We start from the raw sequence: 23868 nt of genomic DNA on the forward strand, positions 1-23868 counted from the left end.
CCCCATAGGCTCCAGAAAATGCCACTTGTCACACTGCCTGGTCATATAGGATAACACAGTGAAAGAGCATGTTACTGTGCATTCCCCAGAGGTAGTGGGTTAGCACTCCTCAGACAGCCTGTACTGCCATTCTGCAGCTTCTAACAGTGGAGACCTCAGCTAGCATGCAGGCTATTTTCTTGTCTTGATGTCTTTCTTTTAGAAGGAGGTAAAGTATATGCTTCGAAAAGCGTAGAGTCAAAATAAAGCTGTGTTTACATAAATATCTAAAGTCATCTTTGAAGGTGTTTTTTGTACTATAAAACACAGAAACAGAGGGAAGAAACAAACCCACTGGGGTACTGGGTTAAAAAGAAACATGTGACTCCTGTTTGGCTGCTTTATTCTGGCTTCATTCTGACACTAGAGTGCCACAAACCTAGTGAAGCACAGTGGTGAATCTGACTCAAAAGATTAAGTCTTTTGAAGGGTTTCGCAGCACTGATAGGAGCTGAAAGAGAAAGTAAGAGCTCTCTGAGTGCAGCTGTAATAGACTGTAAGCGAATAGATGGGTGTTCTCTGGACTGGGCAGGACACAAACAGGTGAAATTGATAAACAGGCACTGCATGAAGGATTAGCTTCATATGGTAGGTCCTTCTGGTAGAAAAAGATGAGCAAAGTTCCCTAAGTTCAAGAGCAGTATGTGGCCTCCTGAGCAAAAGGAGACTGACAGTGCTATTAGCCATCCTATTTAAGTCTGGCTAGCAGAAGCTAAATGAAGAAAGACATTTTGTGTTCCTTGGAGATTTCCCTTCCAATTACCAAGCAGACACCACTCTCCTCAAGATTTAAAAAAAAAACAAAAAACAAACCCCATCATGTAATCATAACCTCATGCAGGTTAGGTGGGAGCTCAACTTCCTCACCAGTGCAGGTAGGCTTCTGCTAGGTCCTCCTGGAGCTGCCTCTCCTCCAGCTAACAAGTCCAACTCCTTCAGCCACTCCTCACAGGAGTTCTCCAGCCCCCAGTTATCTTTGTGACAATCCCCTTTATGCACTCAGCTTTATCAATGTCTTTCTGGTACCAGTCAGTCCAAAACCAGACACTGTATTTCAGATACAGTTTTATGATTGCCAAGAAAAGAGGGATAATCACTTCCCTCTGTCTATCTACCACTGCCCTCCTGCTCCCAGCTGCCTTTGCTACCAGGGCACAGCAGTGCCCCATGACCTCTGGTGGGTCAGTACACCCATCCATCCCAAAGGCAGGAGTTGGGATTTGTTGTTGCTGAATTTCATAAGGTTTCTGACAACCTATTCCTACAAATCGGATAGGTCTCTCTGAAGCAGCCCCCACACTTATTCATTTTTTTTTCTGTTGCAAGCACACAGACCTTTTTGAAGATACATCTACAGATGTGCCTTCATTAATTCTTTGTCACAACTTTAGATGAACAATACAGAGAACCATTTTTTAAAGACCAAGATGACTCATTAGGAGTGCCAAGACTGACGAAAGAGGAGTAGTTTAGAGACATGTAATTCTTTCTGAAAAGGAGCATAGCCTCTGCAGTAATATTCATCCATCTTTTCTTTCTGCTTCCTTTCTGAACAGAGGAAATCATCCTCAGGAAAAGTTTCACAATTTATGGCCAAAAGTCCTGGCCTGCTTTAAGAGAAATGTCTACTGAACAATATATAGAAAAGTTTGCCCATCATTGAAGCAAAGGCACTGGTAACTTTGTGGGCTATTGTGCAGTGATGCTTTGCACAGTTCTATGTAAAAAGAACTTCTCCACACATCTCAAGATCCCAGGAGATTTGCTGGATTTAGTAAGAAAATCTAAGTGTATTCCTTCCCCCACCCCCACCCCGTTGTCATGCAGAGTGAGAACAAAGAGGGCGATGTATTATGTTTTGGCTCTTGTATCACCAACAGATTTGGTAGGCGAGAAGTGGCTACAGAATCTCTTATATTTATCATCTGCAGCAAGTTCAGCTTGACTCTTGCACTCCAGCAGAAGTTTGTGGTGCTGGCAGTTGGGAAAAAAATCCACACACACACAAAAAAAAATTAAAAAAAAATCCGTTCTACTGTCAGCTGAGCACAACGATGTCTGAGTCACTGCAATCTAGTTAAGGAGAAGACAAGGGCAAGCTACTTCCAGAAGCAGCTCTCCAAGCAGAAAGGCTATTTAAATGAGGCGGGACAGACCCAGCCCACGGCCACCACACACTTTAAACACACTGTCCTGGCAGGTGGCACCAGATGGCACTCTTACACAAAACCTTCTTTTTCACAGGGTCTGCTTGCAGGCAGAAGTTGTGTTTAACTATAAAGAGGTACCACCTATACTGGTTAGGGGTTCCCTGACTTCTGACTGCAGCCCATGTTACAGCTGGGTAAAAGGGCTGGTGCCAATACATACTATTTTCATTTCAGTAAGGGAATAAATGGTCTTGGCATAAAGCACTTCTTATCAGCATAGCTTCATCCACACTGGATGTATATGCAAATAGGGAAAGCACAAGACTCCTAATGAGAGGTCTCTCAGATATAAGAAGGCAAGGCCTCGCAGTGCGAGCGAGCACTCAGTCTTGGGATGATGTGCCATTGGAAGGTCTGCCTGAACACACCAGGACTCTGCTGCGTCCCGTAGAGCCCAATGGAGTCAGTCCTTGAGGCAGAATGGTATCTCGGAAATTAGGAGCTGGCGAGATTTCTGAGAGATGGAGCTGCCTACATAATCTCTTTCTCAGACCCAGTGTGCCTCTGCACACCAAGTGCAGTGCATTTAACATTTATGCAAATTCTACATCTCTACCGTCTCCTTCACAAAGGAGGCAGCAAAAAAGGTTTTAGATATTTTTTGCGTAGGAAAGCAGGAGTAGATTCATCAGTGGATTCATCCTCTCCCTGTCCTCTGTTCCTATTGCAAGGAGTCCCCACAGTGCTACACTGGGAATGTGGGAGGTGCCAGTATTGTGACAGGGGAGTTACAAGCCATAGCTCAGATCTCTCTGTCCAGGGCAGGCACAGTCCCACGGCTGCAGCCGCTGAGAGGCCAGTGGAATCCCTGCATGCCCAGGATGATGCCTTCCCTCTAGACCACCTCTAGGGTGGGGCCCTTGCCCCTTCTGCCTCAAGGCTGGGTGCTGCCTGGCAGAGGGGCTGTAGGATCCGCAGCACGAACTCCAACAGAAAGCTCGGGCTGTGCAGCGAAGAGCCTGTGCAGGCTGCTCAGGGAGAGCCGCTGGACTGAGGACTTGCCTGACTCTTGGGAGAGGCTGGACGGTTTCCCTAGAGGTGAACAATGCCCCTTTGGTTTCTTGAGACTGGCAACACATTTTCCTCCCAAGTCACTCTTCCCTCTCACCCTTCTCTCCAAAGTAAATCAGCCCAGCCTTAACGCCAAGCAGGAGATGCTTCATCACCCAAATGTCACTCTGAGGAAAAGTTACAGGCAAAGAAGAGCAGAGGCGCTTAGCTCAAAGCTCTCCCGACGGCACCCGGCCGTGCCTCCGGTGCTGCCCGAGCCGACCCAAGGCAGGTTGTACACGCTCCGCCTGGCACCGCACGCTTCTCCCCAGCCATTAGGCTCAAAAACCCGCAGTGTAGAAAAAAAAATGGGATTCCCTGGTGGGGTCTCCCCGGGCGAACGGGGTCCAGGAGGGCACTCGAGTACCTGCAGCCCCGGACACCCCGCACCCAGGGCCAGGACCCCGGGGCAGGCGGGGCGAGCCCGGCGGCATGTCTCGTCCCCGCTGCCGGGGCCGGCCCGCCGGGGCGGGGGTGCTGCCGGCGGTCCCTTACCACATTGCTGAGGAAGTCCGCCTCGCTGAAGTCGCTGAAGTCGAGGAAGCCGGTGCCGGCGGCGGGGAAGAGCCGCTCGGCAGGGAAGGGCTCCAGGATACTGTCCATGGTGCCCGCGGCGCGGGGGCTCGGCCGCCCCCCGCGCTCGGCCGCCCGGGCTCACTGCGGCCGCACGGTCCCGCCCGCCCCCCGGCGGCGGCGGCCCATGGGCGGCGGGCGCGGGGCAGCGACCCGCCAGCCGGGACGGGAGCGGAGCGGCGAGCGATGCCGCTCGGGGCGGCTGTCAGTGCCCCGCTGCCGAGGGGCCGGCCGCGGCCCGCCCCTGCCGCGCTCCGGGAGCCGCCGGGGCGGGACTTCCCTCGCAGACACCCCCCGAGGCAGCGCCCCCGCCTCCCGAGCAGCCCCCGCACCGCCGGGGGAGGCGAAGCCCGCGGCTTCCTGGAGCTCCTCGGGGCGCCCGCGTCCCTCCCGGGACGGCGTAGGGACCCGAGGGCGCTGCTGGTCCCTGGCAGAGCCGTGTCAGTTTGACGAACTGAACAAACCCTCCTTTCAGCAGCCGGCCGGCCGCTCCTCTGCATCCCTCGGGGAGCAGCGCCGGGAAGGATGGGCATTCCGCGGGGTCGGGGCCCGAAAGGCAGCCTGCAGGGAGGTCTCCTTGCCTCCGCTCCCCTTAGCGGGCTTGTGGGTAGTCCTGGCTGTAGCAGCCCATGTGGCTGCTCTGTAATTAAAGTTGGGCACCATTAAAGAGCTTCAGGAAGATTATATGGTTTCAGATAAATAGGATTATGGATCCCTGTCCTCTCTGATCATACTCCAACCAACACTCAGGAAAACCACTTATAATAATCCTTTTGAAGAAGCCCTGATGTTTTATTAATCTCTCCCTATGTTCATGGCCCCAAAGAGAATGGACTGGAGTTCCAGCTCCCAGCAGAGGCTTTTCTTGGTCACAGTCATATGGAGAAAAAAAACCAAACACACTTGTGCATCTCTCCAGGAGGAAACCTGTCTGAAAGTTGCCAGCAGTGAGGGTCCTGGTAGAGAAGTGCTGATTTGAGGCTGGCTGGAGCCTGTGCTTGAACCAGACACTGGGTTTTCATCCATCCAGGTTCTTCCTCCACATTCCCCATAGATGTCAAGACTAACAGCACAACCCAAGGTGCTCCTTGGCTACTCATTGCACAAGCAGCTGCATCCTGCACACAAAAGCCTTTATACTTGCACACACAATGGGCTCTTTCAGTTACATTTACTTTTACCTTATGTTTCAATCAAGTGTAAAGAGCCTTTGGGTAAAAGGTCAGAGACATAAATTCAGCCAGGATGGAGTTGTGCTAAGAAAATAATGCTGTTCCTCCTTCCTTAATGGTAAAGAAACCTCTTTGTCAGTGTGGATGCCAGTGGGTTTAAAGGGCAGAACACAAAAACCTTTGCCACTGTAATATAAGGAGAAGAAATATGTCCAAACCCTTCAGCAAGAACCAAACCCATTTCCAAGGAAGAGGAATGATGTCTTTCCTTTAACATCCCAGTCAGCAGGGTTCTCAGCTGCGAGGGGTAGAGAGACAAAGCCCTGCCATAGCAATGGAGTGACAGCCCAGGGTCATGGAGCATGGGCAGAGCCACAGCAGGTGCAGCTTCACCTCCCACCACTAACCAAACACAGATATTGCTTCTCGAGCTGCAAGGACTCACTGGTAAAACCAAGAGTTTCTGGTTCAGAGCCTTGACCAAGCTAACACAAGGAAGCCTCTTCTCAGGACGCACGCTGTATTTATCCTCAGGCTGAGGAAGCTCAGACCATGTCAGCGAGAGTTTGCACAGCATGGGTGGCAGTGTCATCAGAAAAGGTCAAGCAAAGTAAACCTCACTTGTTTGTCTGTGCTCTGAAGGGAAAATGCTTTGGCACATTCAGACAGGGATTGTGAAATCCATTCTGAAGATTAAAATGAAACCCTGCTTCTATTCAATACTTTTAGTACCGAGCATAACCGCTCAGATGCAGCACCTCTGCCTATCACTGCTGCACCTCTGCAGGCAAGGAAGAATCATAATGAATCTCCCATTTTCCTATTGCTCTGGAAAGCTGCCCTGCCCTATCTTGGAGAGCTCTGACAGGGACCCACATCCCTAGCACTTTTGTAGGGCTTTGAAACAGACACTGCCCATGTCAGACATGAGTGCAGTTCTTTAAAGGCAATGCAAATGTTACCTTGGTAGTCAGAGAGTGTTGCTGCTGACCCCCTGGAGCCAAAAAGGAGCAGTATTTCTGCAGGCAAGCAGTTTTGTGCTCCAGAAGAGACCTGGGGACAGATAAACCGCTGATGGGTGAGGGGAGGTGATCACAATTCAGAAAAACTCAGACACGCTGCTGCAGCTGGCTGTGAGTGTCCACAGCGACAGGGAAAAGGACAGGCTGAGTGGCACGGTTGCAGCAGAGGCTTGGCAACTGTAGTGCTTCTGACACTTGAACAGGGTTAACAGCATCTCATGGCTGTAAAGAAGGCAAATGCCATGTGTGGATACAGATGTAGGAATCCTCCTACAAAACCTTTAGGATGTGAATTTCCCCTTCCACTCTGCAAAAGACCAGTGCAGCATGTGGTGTTAGCCAAGATACCATGTCTCTCTGAGGTGCCACTCCTCGGGCAAGATGGGGCCTAACGGGGCTGGGTCCAGAGAAGGGCAGTGGCATTGATGGGAGAAAAAGTGAACCCCAAAAAAGGACTGAGGGAATTGGGCTGCTTTGGTCTAAACAGACGATTTTCATGCCAATAGTCTTTAGAGCTGCAGGAAATAGGAAGGCAAAAAATACTCTCTATTGCCACACTGCAGGGGACAAACGGTAACAGGTGAGTGCCTGGGAAGTGGCAGTGTTACCCTCACCAGAGCATTTTTTAAAGCAGGTTCTGCAGACATCTCTTGGGACACAGGTATGGTGGATCAGGAACCAACCTTGGGGCAGGGTCTGAATGACATGATCGTTCAAATTCCTTTTCAGCTCCATTTTCTCTGAATTTATACTTAGATTTACTTGTAATCTGATTATAGCAGAAGACTGAAATAGCAACCAAATATGTTCAGACTGAACAAGTCACACTGACAACAGATAAGCCTTCCCAGCCTCAAAACATTTGATACTGCAAATGCACATGTACGACCAAGATCACTTTATCACTGCTGAGAAGTGAATCATCATCCCAATTATCATAAGAAAGTGATCCCGCTCTCCTGTGCTCTGTCCTGCCTGGTCCTGCTCCCACAGCCTGCCTTTATGCCTATGGAGAGAGAATCGCAAGTCTCTCATCATACCACTTTGCATTTGCTTTGCCTTCACCCTGCACCATTGTGAGCAAGACATGCAAGACAAGGTAAGCAGTCCCTGGGCTTGAACACATGGACAGCAATCCAGGCCATTCTGCAGCCTGCCAAGTTGAAGCTTTTGGCTTCCCCACACCAGACTGTGCCAGGAGATTTCACAGACTCTTGAGGATGAGTGTTTCTTGAGGAATGTAGGGTGAGATGTCGGTGATTTTTGGTCTGCTGCATGCAGGCTCTGTTGTTACGGGACAGGTCATCTGCCTGGTGATTGCAGCCTGGACAGCTGGTATGGGAATGATTCATGCTGTTAGAACAGCTTGCTTTGGGGATCAGGCTGGCTCCTCTGGACTCCCACCACAGCCAAACTTCTACTTCAAGTCTGGTGAAAGATACCATTTGTCCTGTTTATTTTTCTGGTGTTGGTGTTCATATGGATGGAATATCTGGTTTCTGCCACAAGCTGTCTTCCTAGCCACAAAGGCTTTCTGAAGCCATGCAGGTTCCATACTTTGGCCCTTCAGCAGCTCTTTGTAACAGTTCTGCCTTTATTTCACTTTGTCTTTTCTCTGGATTTGATTATTTCTTCATATATTGCTTTGGTGTGGCTTTGTCACTGTTTTGTGCAACACAGACAGAGGGAGCAACTGCTGCGTTGTAGGTCCCCTCTGCTTCTGAAGGCCCACTGAGAGCAAGGTGAGGATGGAAATGGGACTTTCAGCCTCGTTTGAAGATGCGGCACTGCAGTCCCCAGACAGGCTCTTAGGAGTCAGATCATGTGAGATGACACAAGCAGCTACATATCCAGCCCTTGGGCTGTGATTTCTTCTAGGGTTTTATGGGGACAATTAAAAACCCAGGAAAAAGTCAAGATGGGGGGAGGGATACAGCAAAATATCCTCTAGGAAAAGGTAACTTTTGAGGAAGGATTTGTAGTCCCTGAAGCCTTTCTCTGCCCTCTGCTCCACAGCCCCGCCTCATCCAGGATATCTGTCTCCCTTTTGATTTCCTTCCAGCGGCTGGTTTAAACTCTCTCACACACACTTCTCCATCCAGTCACCTTAGCTGCTTTCTGTTTCCTTCCTCCTCCTGTGTGCTCTCCCAGGCAGGTACCCAGCACACCTGCTCCCACCACCAGTAAGCAGCAGTGGGACAGAGAGGGAACCCAGCATGGAAATCACACCTGTTGCAGCTCCCTGCTAAAACCTGTGAAACCAGAGTGTTCATAAATCTGCTGCCACAGCTGAAAGAGGGACGGAATTGTATTCTGCCTGTTGCTTTGTGGGCAGCTACACAGAACACCAAATTAAATGTCTGCCTGCAAGCAGACACATTTCTTCAGTGACCACCAAGTACAGGTAGGTGCGAGCCATGCTGGAGCACTGCAGAGAAGTGCAGACACACGTGTCCATGTGGTAAGGAAATATGTACCACAACTTGTGCTTTTTTTCCCCCTATCTTGCTTGGGAAGTAGAGGAGAAAGTGAAAAGCATATTAATTGCATGTTTGCATATGGCAAGGATCCATGAATGCTATGGTTTCAGTGAGCACCCTAATGCTCACTGAGGGGAATGAAAGGGAGGCTGCAGAGCTCAGTACTGCAATTATTATTCTTTCTGGGGTGAACTGGGGACCCTTGAATAGATCTAAATCAGCCCTGCAAACAAGGAGTGAGTGACAGGCAGGTAAGGGGGGAATGCAAGACCTAGGGAAAGGAAAGCCTTGAATACAAGACACCAGATCCTACCAATATCCCTCCGTGGAACCCCTTTAGTCTCCTGGGAATGTGGCTGAGCTGCCTGTGGCAGGATTAGCTATGTCGGAAAGCAAAGCCCCAAAATAGTAAATGGATACAATACTATAACAAAAGATGAGACCTGAAAACTCACCACTTTGAAAGTAACTGATACAGGGGGAAAAATCTCTTTGTAACTCCTTCACTTCTTCATGGCAGAGTAAGAATTGTTCTTTGCCTTGTCACACACAGTCTCCCCTCACTGCTCTACACCTCAGAAAGAGTATAGACTGGCAATCTCCCTGGAGAATCAGACACCTTTCAGGGTGACTGAGGGAAGTGTAACTTCAGTATGAGGGCAGTTTGTTAGCATTTGAAGACACTGCAAATTACTCCCCTTTAGGAAACTCAGGTGAATGGGAAGTTGCAGGACAGCAGAGGAGGGTGGCTTCCTCTTCTTCCCATGCACCACTTTTTATTTACTCTACTTCCAGAAGGGACCTAGGCAGCCTTCACAGGGCTGGAGACAACCTGAACAGTCATTCTGAGGGGGCTGTATTGTCTCATTTCTCTTATCCATTTTCTACCACTCAAACCTTTCCCTAGGAAGCTTGAAGAGTAGAACTGCACACTGTTTGACTGACTTTCACCCCAAGAAGGTACCTTGCATCAAGGAGTGGGAAGCAGATGGCTTTGGTACAGGAGGAAGCTGAAGAGCTGCTGGAACAGAACCCGATGAGTTGGGGCAAGGAGATGGCAATAGCTTTGCTTTGACACACTGTATGTGCCATATGGAGTCAACTCCAAACCCCCATTTACCCACATGATGACTACAGGGCACTCTCTGCAGATTTGTGCCACTTGATCCCTCAAGCATGGTGGAGAAGCTGGACACTCACATCTTGGCTACATCCAACAGAATCTGCCTTGGTCAGAACCAAGCAGATCTGGGGCGCACAGACCAGTCAGGGGAATAAGGGGACAACACACCCTGAACTGTCAAGGGTTAAAAGCAAGGTCTGGATCCACAAGCAGTCCTGCAAAGAGAAAAGCACAACCCAGAATTCAGGCATGTCTCACCCCCGTTCAAATGACATTGTTTCAGTGCCGTCTGCCTCACCCCTCAGTGGTAATTACAGACTTTCACTACAGGGAAAAGAGAAACATGGTGGAGGAAACCTTCATTATAGCTATATCCTAGAGAAAAGCAACCCCAGTGTAATGTCTCAGGCACCTTGCCAGGATCAGCCACCAAAGCAAAACACATTTAGGACAAAAATAAAAGAGGGAGAAGTGTTAAGTGATTTGGGAAGATCAGAAGCCCACCAGGTTGGCTGCTGTACAGTGCTGGGTGTGGGGAGCACTTTGGAGGAACTGTAATGCTGCCCTGCTTTTAAGCAGTGTGGTTTGCATTTATATTCTTCCTTCCTTCCTCCTTCTCTGTGTGCTTGTTTTCCCTGATGTCTGCATGTGTCCTTTTGTTACCCCTGGCAGACACCAGTGGGCTGGGAATGGATGGTGTCCCTAGGCTTCCTAGCTTGATGTTCCTCAAAGGGGCAGATAAAGCTATATGTGTTCTCGGCTGACGCCTCTCCCCTTTGCACACCTAACTCAAGATATACGCTCAAGAACAGGATTTTTGTATTCAAAGCCATGGGCTCCTTCTCACCTTGTCTGTCTCACAGGGGCGCAAAGTTTGAGTTCTCTTAGAAAGATTTCAGGAGGGTTTTTCTTCCCAGTAGGTCATGCATCTGACACATGCATCTGCCATGAGCATTTCCTGTTGCTGTGGTGCACCTATCAGGGTTGGCGATGACCCGCCCACAGGTGGCTGACACCTCTGGCAAAAAAAATTGTCTCATTTCTGTTGCTTTTTTCCTCATCCCAACTTTTGTTTGGCAAGTGACATAGGTCCAAACTAAGTTACTCTTTTTGCCCCTGGGCCTTCACATGTGTGAAACTGGAAACCACTATCATGGCATGGTTAGCTGAGTGTTTGTGGGAGAGCTCAGTGACAAAGTTTTCCTGCAGAGCCCTTTTTTGATGCTGGTGGTAACACCTTGTTCTTGCAGGATCTGGGGTTTGATGCTACATTAGAAAGATACTTAAAACCAATAGGCCTTGACCCCAGGCAGCTACTGGCAGGGACAGGAAAGGATCAGGAGGAGAAAAACATTCAATCAGATTGCTATTAAGATGTGTTTAGGGAATTGGCTGAATTTTAATTGTTCTTTCCTACTTGGTGAGTGAGCACAGGAAAAGATTTACCTTCTGGCCTTTCCATTTGGGCATGTTGACATTTCCAGGCGGCGCTTTCCTCTGATGGAGAGGTTTGACGTCAGGTGGGCTGATTAAAGCCTGCAGTGCCTCTGACTCATTTGGCTACAGCCTGCGCAAAGGGATTTGTAATGTGTCTCTTCTCTTTCTATCCCTCGTTATGGTTGGTTTTAAATAAATAAAGCTAAGCTCAATTCACAACTTCAGGAAAGATGCAGCTCGGCTCAGGCTCAAATATGCATTGCCATGGCAACAGATGCTGTCAGGCACATGCAGAGGTGTCACTCTCAGCAGCAAACTTCCCTGCACGGGGCTGGCGCTGGCTGCAGGGAGGCACTGTCTACTCCACTTGGAGTAGTGGAGTAGAGCTGCTCTTGGGAGCTGGCCTCGCTGCTCTCCCAGCCTCAGGGGAGTTTACCTGAGCCAGCCAGCTGCCCTCTTACTGATCAACAACCACGTTGGGGGAAGCCCTGCTAAGTGGAGTTTGCAGAGCTCCTTGCTTGCCTAGCATTTCCAGGCTGAAAAGCCCCTAGTGTGTTTTTTTCAACTTGCAAAAAGGAGAAGGACTTCCTGAATCAACAAGTCTCATACAGCTGCTGCCAAGTGTGGCATGCTCTTCATGCACAGATTGAGATGTGAAATAAAGAGATAAAAATTATCAGCTGCCTTCTGGAAGCCCCACTGAGCAAATCCCTCATGCTTGCCAGAGATGCCCAGCAAGGAAATAGAGATGGAGAGAGATGTGGTTTCTGCAGCTGACTGTGGGGTAAACAGATTAGCCAAGGCAAGGCAAGGCAGTAGAGTCCCTGGCTCCTCTGTCCCAGAATACCTGTGTCTCCTTGGCGTGCTGAGCAGGTGCTTTTGTGTCCTGTAGAGCTTTTGATTAATTAAGAGCTTGATTATAGCAGCAGCCCAAAACGTGAAGTGTGAAACATGGCCAAAGGCAGCAGCACTAAGGAAGAGGCTCTTCAAGAACTCCTTGCCCTGCGGAACTGCACCTGTGCATCTCTAATGTCCACTGATCACAGTATCATAGAATCATCAAGGTTGGAAGAGACCTTTAAGATCATCAACTTCAACTACCAACCCAGCACTATCACTGTAACCTTAAACTGCTAAACCACATCACTCAGCGCCAGATCCAGACACCTCTTCAATACCTCCAGGCATGGTGATTCCACCACCTCTCTAGGCAATCTATTCCAATAGGTGCCTGACCACCCTAAAAGTGAAAATTTTTTTTCTAATATCTAATCTGAATCTCCCCTGTCTCAGCTTCAGGCCATTTCCTCTGGTCCTCTCACTGTGGGCACAGTAGATGAGACAGGCCCCCACCTCACTACAACCTCCTTTCAGGTAGTTGTAGAGAGTCATGAGGTACCCCCAAGCCTCCTCTTCTTGAGACTAAACAAACCCAGCTCCCTCATCTGTTCCTCATAAGACAGGCTTTCTAGGCCTTTCACGAGCCTTGTTGCCCTTTCCTGGACACACTCCAGCACCTCAATATCCTTTTTAAAGTTAGGGGCCCAGAACTGAACACAGTACTCAAGGTGCAGCCTCACCAGTGCTGAGCACAGGGGGATGATCACTTCCCTAGTCCTGCTGGCCACACTATTTCTGATACAGGCCAAGATACCATTGATCTTCCAGGCCACCTTGGCACACTGCTGGCTCATATTTAGCCACCTGTCAAACAGCACCCCCAAGTCCTCTACTGCTGGCCAGCTCTCCAGCCACTCCTCAAGCCTGTAGTGCTGCCTGGGGTTGTTGTGACCTAAGTGCAGAACCTGGCACTTTGCCTTATTGAACCTCATGCAACTGTCAATCACCCATTGATTGAAACTGTCCAGGTCTCTCTGTAGAGCCTTCTTACCCTCGAGCAGATCAACACTCCCACCCAACTTAGTGTCATCTGCAAATTTACTGAGGGTGCACTTGATCCCCACATCCAGGTCATCAATAAATATGTTAAACAGGACTGGTCCCAAAACTGAGTCCTGAGGAACACTGCTAGTGACCGGCTGCCAACTGGGTTTAACTCCACTCACCACAACTCTCTGGGCCCAGCCATTCATCCAGTTTTTTACCCATCGAAGAGTCCACTCATCCAAGCCGCAAGCAGCCAGTTTTTCTAGGAAAAGATGTATAAGAGAAATAAGAGGTTCTGTTTTGTGTGGCAAACAGGGCTAACAGTGTTGCCAGATCTTTCTCTCTCCAGGTATCTCAGGACATTTAGCAGTTTTCTCAAAGCCTGAGCACCTGAAATCCTGGGAATATGAATGAACTCTCACCTCCCCTGCTCTTTTCTTAGGTGACTTCTGACGGTTGCAGGGAACTGGCTGAGAACACAACCCCCTGGCTCCAACACAGGCGGGCAAACCTAAGAAACCATCATTTACTGGTTTCAATCCTATTTTTAGATCACACCAATTGACTGAGCTCTGAATTACAGTTTTTGGTTTGGATTGTGGGTGATCACAATGCACATGGAAAAGTATTTGGGTGCTGTTCCACTGACCTGAGCTGCACCAAGAGGCAGCATATAAACTGTTGGACTTGTGCTGGGGCATGAAGGGGCAGAAAACAATTTGAGCCTAGAATACGGTCTTCTCACATAGATCTCTAAGATCAGGGAATGGTTTCTAAATTAATACTCATTTTGTAGGTTTAATGTTTCCCTGTGTCCCAAGTCATACCACAGATGATTTAAAATTAACCTTACCTCCTATAATCACTGTACCTGCCACATTGAGGAAGTTAATAGCATCAGAAGAGTCTGAACTTGTGAAATGCTTTTACAACTGCATTTATTGAGCCACATTTCCATGACAAATCACTGAAATCTGAGAAATCTAATTTACAACACAAATTCCTTTGTTTTGTGTGTCTTTCCCAACTCAAATTCAAGTCAGAAAGTCTCTGGGTTGTGTAGTAACTCTAATCTAGCAGAACTGTGGGTGTAAGAGGGATGAAAAACAATTGCATGAGGTCTCCAGGGCTGGTTTACCATGACTCCAAACCCTAAATTGCTCATCCCTTGAGTGTGGTTTATGACTGCAATGGATCCTGGCAGAGCCATGTAACCAGCGCTTAAATAAAGGGGAGACAGCAAGCCCTCCTGAATCAGTGGCATCTGTTCTGGGAAGGGCTGATCCACAGACAGCCACAGCAAGAAGGTACTGAAACCCACTATCTCCTCCTAGAAAAAGAATCAAAGGTCACAAAGTAAAGACCCCTGCAACCAGCACTGGCCTCTGATTAAAAATAAATCCTTTCATGCACAGACAGTGGTTTGAGAAGGGAAAATACTGGACTGTGGTGAAACATTGATGGCTGGGGAAATCTTGGAGTGGAAACACAAGTGCCATCAATTCAGGTACAGCTCTATATCCCCAGCCATTGGCATCAAGGTACAGGAGTCCTCCCTCCTCTTACATTTAACTTCTTCCACAGTAAAACTGATTTTTATGGTGCTTTTATCTGGGATATTGTGAAAGTAACTCAGTCTTAGGAATGACAGAGATGAAAGTCTGCTTGGTGTCACCAAGCCACCTCTGGAGCCAGGAAAATCATGGTCCTCTATAAACAGCTGGTGCTTTGCCCCAGTATGACAATTAGCATCATTATTTCCACGTGATGGGGGCTGCCACTGTCTCTGGCAGAATGATAAACAAAACAAAGCACCGTGGTGTAGTCCTCCTAGCCCCTGTACTGTACTCTCAAGGCTAACAGACAGCAGTGATATTTGGGTATTTACCAGGCTCACTTCTTCATTTAAAACTCACCAGAGGAAATACTGGTGAAATACATTATGTGAATGGCCTACATAACTTACTGCTGTCACTTTTAACCGAGAAGGAACTGCAAGCAAAGGAACCGATGTTTATAGGGGTGAAAACATCCTCTGTTATTCCACGGAAAGGAAGGGCATGACTTACATTCCCATGAACCCTTTGGAGAAGACATAAAGTACCTGAAGCAGAGGTTTGAAAATGGAGAACTGTTAAAAAACATCAGCACCCTAAACTCCAGACCAAACCAGAAATGTTCCTCACGAGCAGGTTAATATATAAATATATGTAAAATCTTATCTGTACTTCTGCAGAAGACCATTAAATTTCCAGGAAGTACCCAGTGCCTGCCTGGCACAGACCAAGGGAGGCTGTGACCTGAACAGCACCTCTAATGATCCCAGCACAGAATATCTTGCAGTATCCTACATAAATATTAGTCCTGGTGCCAGCAAGTAGTTTTGCCTGGTCTTTTGCTGCCTGGTCAATCCCATGTAAGCCACTCTTCCCTCACTTCAGGCTGCCATCCTCTCCTTCTTGACCAGATACCCAGTGGGTTATTTTTGTCTCAGATCACATAGTCCCAATGGTACAATTACACGCTGACCTCAGAGACTTGCTTTTAAAATTACCCTTCTTTAGTAAACCCTCTGTCTAGTGGGTTGGGTGGTTTTCTTATTTTTTATTTTTATATCTAAATGGTTAAATAGTGGGTGTGGTTGGGGAGAGAGGAGAAGAAGAAAGAGAAAGAAGCAGACAGAGCAAACAGTAGGGGAGACAGTTGTGAGGGTCACAAGTGTGCTCAGGAGAGGGAAGGCCATGTGCTCTGGGGAGGAGACACTTGGCTTCCTCTCTTTCCTCAGCAGCATCTTCTTCTGGAAGATCAGTTCTCGTTATCGACAAATGTCATTTCACCACAGAGACAGTGGCAGTCCCTCTTCCTCGTAGCTACACCTAGGGACTTATTCTTGCAGCCACTACCTAAACCCAGAGACCCAACAAACCAGCATCCTTCAAACCTGGTGTGAAACTTGGGACTTTCCTGTAAACACTCATTGATGCCGAATATTTTCTAAACAGAAGAGAACAGAAAAGCAACTCAGAAGGGCTCTGAAGGGCCTAAATGTGAACAGACCTAGAACACGGATAGGCAATCACAACTGTAGATATGTATTCACAGTGAAACACACGTAGGACAGGTGTCATCTGTCCATATCGCTGCTCAGCTGACAATTCCATCTGAAAACCTTCATACAACGCACAGAAACCTCTCCAGGAGAGATGAACATCTTCTTTAAGGATGAAGAGTCAGAGGAAATAGGACACCGGTCTGTCCTTGCAAGGGAAAAAAGGGAAGCAATTCACAGGCTGATAGGAGGAACTTCAAATCTACTATAACATCTCACACCCAGGGTGTGCACACTACTTTTTAAGTTTGCTACACAGTACGGCTTCCCCTCCACATTCTAAATTGCTTTAAAGCCCAGCTGAAATGGTTTTAAAGCTGACTGGAGCCACAGTGAATTGGCTCCAAGGGACACAAGGAGCATTTCCTGAGATGGTTGTAAAAGCTGACCTTCTAATAGCCTGCTGCCACCCGGGCAGTGGCAGCTCTTCCAGCCACCTTGTGCTCATAATGGTCTCCTTCTTCAGGCGTGCATATCACTTCCACACTGTTCCACATACCTTATCTTCTGTAGCCTTTTCTGCACGCTGGCTGTGTCTCAGTCCTGACAGGGTGGGCTTCCATCATGTCAAACCTCACCAACAAAAAGCCAGGAGTAGTACTTGCAGAAGAGGCTTGCAAATGGTGCCCCGAGCTTCAGGTATTTGAGAAGAAGGCATCTGTCACTTGGGTGAGTGAACCTGAGACCCGGCTCTGAGGGAGTTTGATTGCTTAAGACATCTAAACATCATGAGACAAGAAACAATCTCAGTATTTTTGGTAAAGTCAATTTTCTAGCTGTTTGGCAGGGGATAGTCCTCTTCCCTTTGTTCTTCCTGCATCTCCCCTTGGGCACAGCATCTTTTCCCCCTCTCCATTTACTACACCTTTATGTTGAGGCTGTTGCACAGCTGGCCTCACCCATGCCTATAGTGGTTGCATTTTACAGTGAGTGAACTGATTCTTGGTTTGGTGAGGGTTTTTTTTGTCAATTTTGTGAAACGTTTTGAAGCCTGTGAAACTAAAATGGACTTGATACCTGCTGGAAGAGATGACAGGCTGGTTAGCACAGCCATGGCTGGGGCAGAAAGCAGTATCAGAGCTCCAGTTAAGTGATACCTATAAATGCTGTCAAGGGACACAGTGATGATGAACAGGCATCTGAGTACTCACCACTTCTCTCATTGGGTTTAAAAAGCTAAATCCACCTACCAACATTTGCTGAATAGAGTTTGTTTCCCTGGTATCAGTCAGCAAGACATTAGTCAAAGTTATTCACCTATATAATAAAAAAATTCAAATTCTAAACTCTGCTATTTTTAATGAGCTCTGGCATATTTCCTCCTTCTTATAGTCCTGGAGTCAATCAATTAGCAACAGCCTAGGGAGAGGCTTAATTAAGCTCAGATAACACAACAGAGGTTTCCCCCACTTGCCCAGCCTCTATACACATCCTCCGTTACACATCTGGATAAAAGCTTCACTGCAAAGCCTGGAGAGAGCAATTGCTGCAAGCAGAGTGTCTGAGAGCACATCTGAGCTCCCAAAAAGCATTGCAAACTCTTGCATCATGCAGAGACAGGAGAAGCCAGAGCAGCTAGGAAGTGAGAAGATCACTCTGGCAAGCTGCTGCCACAGGGATAGGGTGTCACTGGGAACAACAAAAGGTGTTTTTACTGAGGAAACGTGGTGCCACGAGTTATTAGTCTTCTAGCAGAGGCAGGAATTCTAGAGCTGCTCTGTTGGTGCTGCTCTTGCAGCAGGAGCAAGCCAGCCACTCAGGACTAGTCTGACAAATCTGGCTCCAGCTGCTTGGCTTTATTAACAACAGAAGCCCTGGAGGGGTGGGATCCAGAGGCATCACAGCAATTTTTTTCCCCTTTCCTAAGTACAAAAGACAGAAGTGGAATGTAGCTGAGGAATGCTTCACCCTTGAAAGGGATGTAATAAATCTCCTTGGATGTGATATTTGGTTTATTTTGTGGGAGTCATTCAAAAGGAAAATGCAGATTGTGGAGCTTAGTGCTCAGCCTATGCTGGCAAAGGATCCCCGACAAAGAATGTCCATTGGCAGGGAATTTCCTGACTTTGCAAGTGAGCAAACGCCTCTTTCTCGGTTACTCTAAAGACTGTTTTGTTATTATATAAAAGATTCTATAAAGCAGATGGCGATCATTTCTTCTCCAGGTCCACCAGAAAAAGTACAAGTAATAATCAGCCCAATTTGCAGGAGGAAGGATTTGGGCTGTGCTCAAGAAAGTGCTTTTTTCCCAGGAAGGTCTCCCGGGCCGCAGGGGGCTGCTGGGGAGGCTGTAGTATCCTGATCGCTAGAAGCATTTCATGCCCATGCCAGGCACTGCTCCTGGGGAACTCCACCTCGGAGAGGGGGGATGCCTTCAGAGATTTCCTGAAGTCCCTGCCAACCCTCTGGTGATTATTACTGTATGATTATTATTTTATAGCAGGAGTTGCCACTTTTGGGATAGGGGCTTAAGGAGGTTTCTTCCCATGCCGAAGGTCACTGGACCTAAGGAGATGTTAGCAGGCAGAGGTCAAGGAAGAAGAAAACAGAAGGGAACTGATGTGCAGACAGGTTGGATCTACTGCAGCAGCATGGCAAAGAAAAAGCCCAAAAGTGACTGTGGATCTGCCACAGAGCAAGATGAGGCCGGGCTCACTGACAGAGGTGGGCAAGGAAGAGGGAAGGGATTACTCCTGAGGTCTCAAGTCTACCAGAGAACTCCCTAGCGAGGTCATGACAGAGGCCAGTCAGATGGCAGTGAGCCATCTGGGAACCCTAAATCAGGTTTAAAGGGGACCTGGTGGAAGAGGAGCAGGCTGCATGGAGCCAACTAGAGCTGTTTGCAGCAGTTCCACCCTTAAGGGAATCAGCACAGTGGAGGGTAGAGGGAACAATCAGCCATTTGGGGTATACAAGCTGTTTTTAAATGGTAGAGACTTAGTTATTGCCAGTGGTGGTAAACCTTCAGCTGTAAAAAGCCCAAAGCCCTTCCAGCTGCCTGTTTGGACAGGAATGGGGCGGTCGGAGCAGGCAGATCTGCCATTAGAGCTCCAGGACACCTGGGAACAGATGGAAGCGTGGTCCATACACACACTCAGTGACCTCTGCTGTGAACCCCAGAAACTGCCCAGGCTACCAGTGGCGGCATCACTGATGGAGACCACAGTTCAGAGGGGTCAGCAACATCAAGCTATTGTTTTGTTGCTCTGTTCATTCTCCAGAAACCTCACTCCATCAGGTTACTGCAGATTCCCCTTTCTCGTCTGCTTGTGAGAAGAGATTAAAAAGGAGATGATTGTGAGATTTTGGTTTCCTAGAAGAGAACATGTGTTTGTAGTGCTCAGTGGAGGGGCTAAAGCCTCCACAATAGATTTTAAGAGCCCTTCAGGTTGTTGCCTGTCATTGTCACCTGCTGGAAATTACATGTTTTCAGTGTTTTTTTTCTTGTCAGAGAACACAAATATCTTCTGTGCTGCACCCTGTGTTTTCACATGGAGAGGAGGTGCCTGTGAGAAGCAAGTGACCTTATCAAGAAATTAGCACTCTTGGGTTATTACCAGGGCTGGATTGAGCACTTTGCTGCTGTTATCATTGCTATTGATTTTACATTTATAGAGAGCTGCAAATTTACACAGTGCTTAATAAACACAAAGTTTCCTGGACTGCAACTAGTATAAGAGAACTGGGAGGCCTTAAAAAAAAAAAACAACCCACAATTTCTTTATAAACAATTACATGGTATTTCTATGTTATTTTTTCCACTACAGTGATAGGATGAAGATTAGGGGAGCTGCTACCACACTCCTGTACAGCCTCACACACATCAGGACATTGCAAGAGCAAACAGACCTAACATCCTCCAAGACAGAATGGCAATTTTATACCACTTATCTCACATACGTCATCCAAAGTTTTGGACAGAGAGGTCCAAAATGTGCCATGTAAGAGTGAACCAGCAGAAGACCTTGGGTTCTACTCCTGCTGTGCCACTTAAAATTTCACCCACATTTTCCAAAGATGCAGCATTTTCCTCCTGCAAAAGTGGGGTCCAAAAGTCTTATACTGGGATACAACAGGGGACATTGCTGGACTGAGGTACCTGTAAGCAGGAAAGTGATAGGCACAGCACCATTATCACCACAAGTATTTTGACTGTGGACAAATTATTTGTTCATCAGCTCAAAAATGAAACCCTTTTGTCTTGTGGGTGTTTAAAGAATACGTTTTTTCTAGAGAGGCCTCTGAGAGCAGCATTAATGTCCCCTCCACCATACATCCAAAAGCATCACTTTGCGGGACACTTCATGGCAGAGAGACTCAAAAGAAGGAAAAGGAACAGCAAACAACCATGGGGACAGGGAGGTTGGAAGTTGCAAGGGAAAAGTGGAAGTCATGAGGCCTTAACAAAAGGGAAAGGAGCACATGCTGATACCAAATAATCCCCCGATGAATTAAATAGGCAGGTTGAACAATTCTTGGTGAAAGGACTGGGTTAGGCTCCAGAAGATGAGGCATTGCATATTGGTGATCAAAGGGGACTAGAGACAGCAGTGAGGTTAAGCCCAGTGTTTGAGAAGTGATCAGGTAAGTGGAAACAAATGCCTGAAGGTGATTTTTAAGAAGAAAAAAAAAAACAACAAAAGAACAAAACAAAAAAGGCTCTAAATGCAGAGGTGATGTGGTACAGCAGAAACCCTTTGAGATACATGCTCCCTGGAGGTGGGCATACCTGCCAGGAGTTTGGGTCCTCTGCTGCAAATTCTGTCTTCATCTCCTCATAAGGAGTTAAAGTTCTGCCACTCTTCACTCACTGCTTTTGCAGCAGAGCCCTGGCTGTGAATCAGCCATACCGCTCACGCAGTTTACCTTGGCAGGCTGTGAATGTCCTACTGCGGGCTACAGGGTGTGGACGAATGTGCCCAGGCCCTTTCTACACAGCTTCTCCATATCCTCTGGAGGCTGGCATGGATGAATGGTTCAGCCTTGGAAAATATTATCATCTCCCAGAGAATGCTGGTCCTGAGCTGTACCCCAAGGAAGCCAGACTGCACTTGGGGAAAACTTAAAAAGAGGCGAGAAGCAAAGAACTCAGCTTTTGAGAAGTTCACCTGAGAACATTCCCTTACATCTTAGCCTTGATGCTGTGCTTCATAGGCAGCCCAGTACCTGCCTATGTGCCACACACAGTGTGGCCTGACATATTTTTGGAGTGCTGGGCATGTGTGGATGTAGCGTATTTATTTGTCTGCCTCTTCCACCAGACTATCCCAAAATACCTGATCAGGCATTAACGGATTGAGACTCCAAGGTCCCACAGCAGAATTTCCCTACCAGGTACTGAGTGTAGCGAGAAGGACTCCGAAGCAGTTTGAAGGCCCTGGACCTTAGTCCAGGCACATCCAAGAGCAGCTCCACAACCACCAGTCCAGGTATCTTCCTGAACCTCTCACATAGAGGCCCAAAGGTAGCCTGTCCAGTTCTATGTCATGATCCCACAGGGAATTGCATATTGTTCTAAATATGAATTTTTCCTCTGTATGCTACTTCTTATCTTACCAAAACAATCATGAGGGCTATGCCATGGTGGTTCTGCTGTGCACAATGTTACTGCAGAGTTCTTGCCAGTGCTCTCCACGAAACATTTCCACTTCACTTTAACTCATCATTGCTCCATCTGTACATCTCAATGCATCTGCCAGGCACAGATAACATGATTCAATTTGGAATTTTTCCACATGGGCCAATAGATACCAGAGTCTGTATACGAGCACAAAGAAGTTATTTTCAGCTTGTCTGTGACATCCAATTCCACGCATCAGGCTTCCAGAGATATATAAATCATGGAGGTGTCTAAAATAACAGGCCCCAAGGAAACATCTGTCACCTCCACAAGTTTATGAGGGAAGAGGATGAAGCATTCAACTCCAAAATTTACTGAATTTTCTTTTAGCTCTAAGAAAGCAGGGAGCAGACAGTATTTCTGGCACAGCCAGTTGGATATTCTCATTGTCTTCATGCTGCATTTGACCTGTGAGTGTAACACAGGCAATAAAGAGATGCTCAGAAAACTGGATGACATTTGTGCCACCTCACCTTTACCTTTAAAAGAAACAGATTGCTTCAATTCCTTTTTGTTTCTGTTTTCCTTCTCAAAAATTGACTAGTGGTTGGCCCTTTGCACCCGATCTCTGAATCAAAAGAACACAGAACTTGCTGTGCTGGAATCTACTGCTGGCTGCTCTAGTCCTGAAACCTGCCACCTCCTGAAGCATGTGGGCCAGCGCCTTGCCTGTCCTGCAGATATTCACCTTTAGATGAAAAATGAGGAAGAGAGCTGTGAAGTTGTGTTTTTGCGCTCTCTCTCTCTCTCAATCCTCGTTCTGATCAGATCTTCTCTCTGGGGCCCCAACTCCAGTTAGTCTTTGCTGCTCTTTCTAGTGGAGAAAAGAGCAACGGAGCGGTGGAAGCAGAGGGAAAACGCCTCCCCCGCCCCGCCGGCCCTCAGCCGGGGCCGCCCCGAGCGCCCGCCCCGCGCTCGCTGACGAGGCGCCGTGCGTGCGGCGCGCGGGCCGGCCCGCGGCGGCGCTGCCCCCTGGCGGCGGGCGGGCGGCACTGCCGTGGCCGCGGCCGTGCCCGTGTCTGCCTCGCGTGCGCCGCGGGCACTGAGCCAAGCCCGGGATCCCGTCACGGCCGGGGTACTTTTGCTAGATAATCAGGACGGACCCCACTGCACAGGAGCTGAATATTCACGCCTCCTATGTATCTCACGACCCCAAAATTATCGGTGATGTTTCTGAAAGTTTCCGCAGTTTGTTCCTGAGAAACGCGCTGTGTTTAACGTGATTTTAGTCAGAAGAAAAAAAACAAAACCAACCCAAAATCCGCAACACTTATCCCTGCCGCGAGTGCCTCGGCTCCGGGCAGGTGATGCCCAAGCGGAGCGGAGGGCGCCGGCCGGCACCGGGCGGCAGCAGCAGCAGCGGCAGCAGCGGCAGCGGCGGCGGCGCCGAAACGCCGCACCCGGCACAGCCGCCAGGGGGCGCCGCCGCCGCGGGCACGGCGGGGAGGGCGGGCCCACGTGCGCCGCCGTGCGCGCTCCCGCGGGCAGCGAGGGGGCGGGAATTGGGGGGATTCGGAGGGAAAGGGCCGGGAAGGGCATTGCTGCCGGTTTAGAGCTCAGCTTGAGCTTCGCCCGGCGGAGCTGCAGAGCCGGGGTCAGGCCTGCCCATCCCTCATCCCAAGCTGGCCATTCCAGCAGACAGGATCTGCCTTCCCTCTGTCCCAAAACAAGGGGATGGGAGAGAGGTCCTCAAATAACTCCTCAGGCTTAGCCTCTTCAGCTCAAAACGTTTCACTAAGCCATTGCAGAGGGATATTTTCCTTAGGGTATGTAGGACAGAGGCGATGCTGAAGATGCCTCTCATAGCAAGAGGTCGTTCCTGTACATCTTTGCATCACTGCACTGATGGACGAGCACCAACCTCGTCCGAATGCCAAAACAGGTCCACGATGTAAACACGGAGGAAGATTTTGAAGGAAGAGATGCCTGAGCTGTCCAAGCTGGCTGTTTCCTGCTGAATAAAGCTGATTCTGTAACTGAGATGTTACAGAATGAGAACAGTGGTTCAAATGGTTTTCACTGGCAGCTTGGCTATTAACTGGTATGTTGTGATCAGCGTGACGTTTCATGCCAACTGCAAACTCGCTGAGAGGCTGGGGAAAAACCTAACACTGAAGCCCCAGTAGCCAAGGCTATACTGGTAGGA

At 48.4% G+C, this 23868-nt stretch overlaps 1 protein-coding gene across 9 annotated transcripts in view; it reads right to left on the reverse strand.

Annotated features, from left to right (window-relative positions):
- The window catches only part of CREB3L1 (cAMP responsive element binding protein 3 like 1), a 63577-nt gene extending 40998 nt beyond the window's left edge, over positions 1 to 22579 (reverse strand). For 3 of the 9 annotated variants that reach the window (XM_064657989.1, XM_064657990.1, XM_064657988.1), the window contains exon 1: positions 3795 to 4420. In XM_064657989.1, the coding sequence (XP_064514059.1) occupies positions 3795 to 4405 (611 nt within the window). In that variant the 5' untranslated portion in view covers positions 4406 to 4420. Of the gene's footprint in view, positions 1 to 3794; positions 4421 to 13172; positions 13256 to 21658 lie in introns of those variants that run through there. The other 6 variants (XM_064657993.1, XM_064657991.1, XM_064657994.1 and 3 more) reach the window with 5 other exon arrangements.
- Between the last annotated feature and the right edge of the window lie 1289 nt (positions 22580 to 23868).

This window comes from Pseudopipra pipra, chromosome 6 (assembly GCF_036250125.1).
Source record: "Pseudopipra pipra isolate bDixPip1 chromosome 6, bDixPip1.hap1, whole genome shotgun sequence".
Lineage (NCBI taxonomy): Eukaryota > Metazoa > Chordata > Aves > Passeriformes > Pipridae > Pseudopipra > Pseudopipra pipra.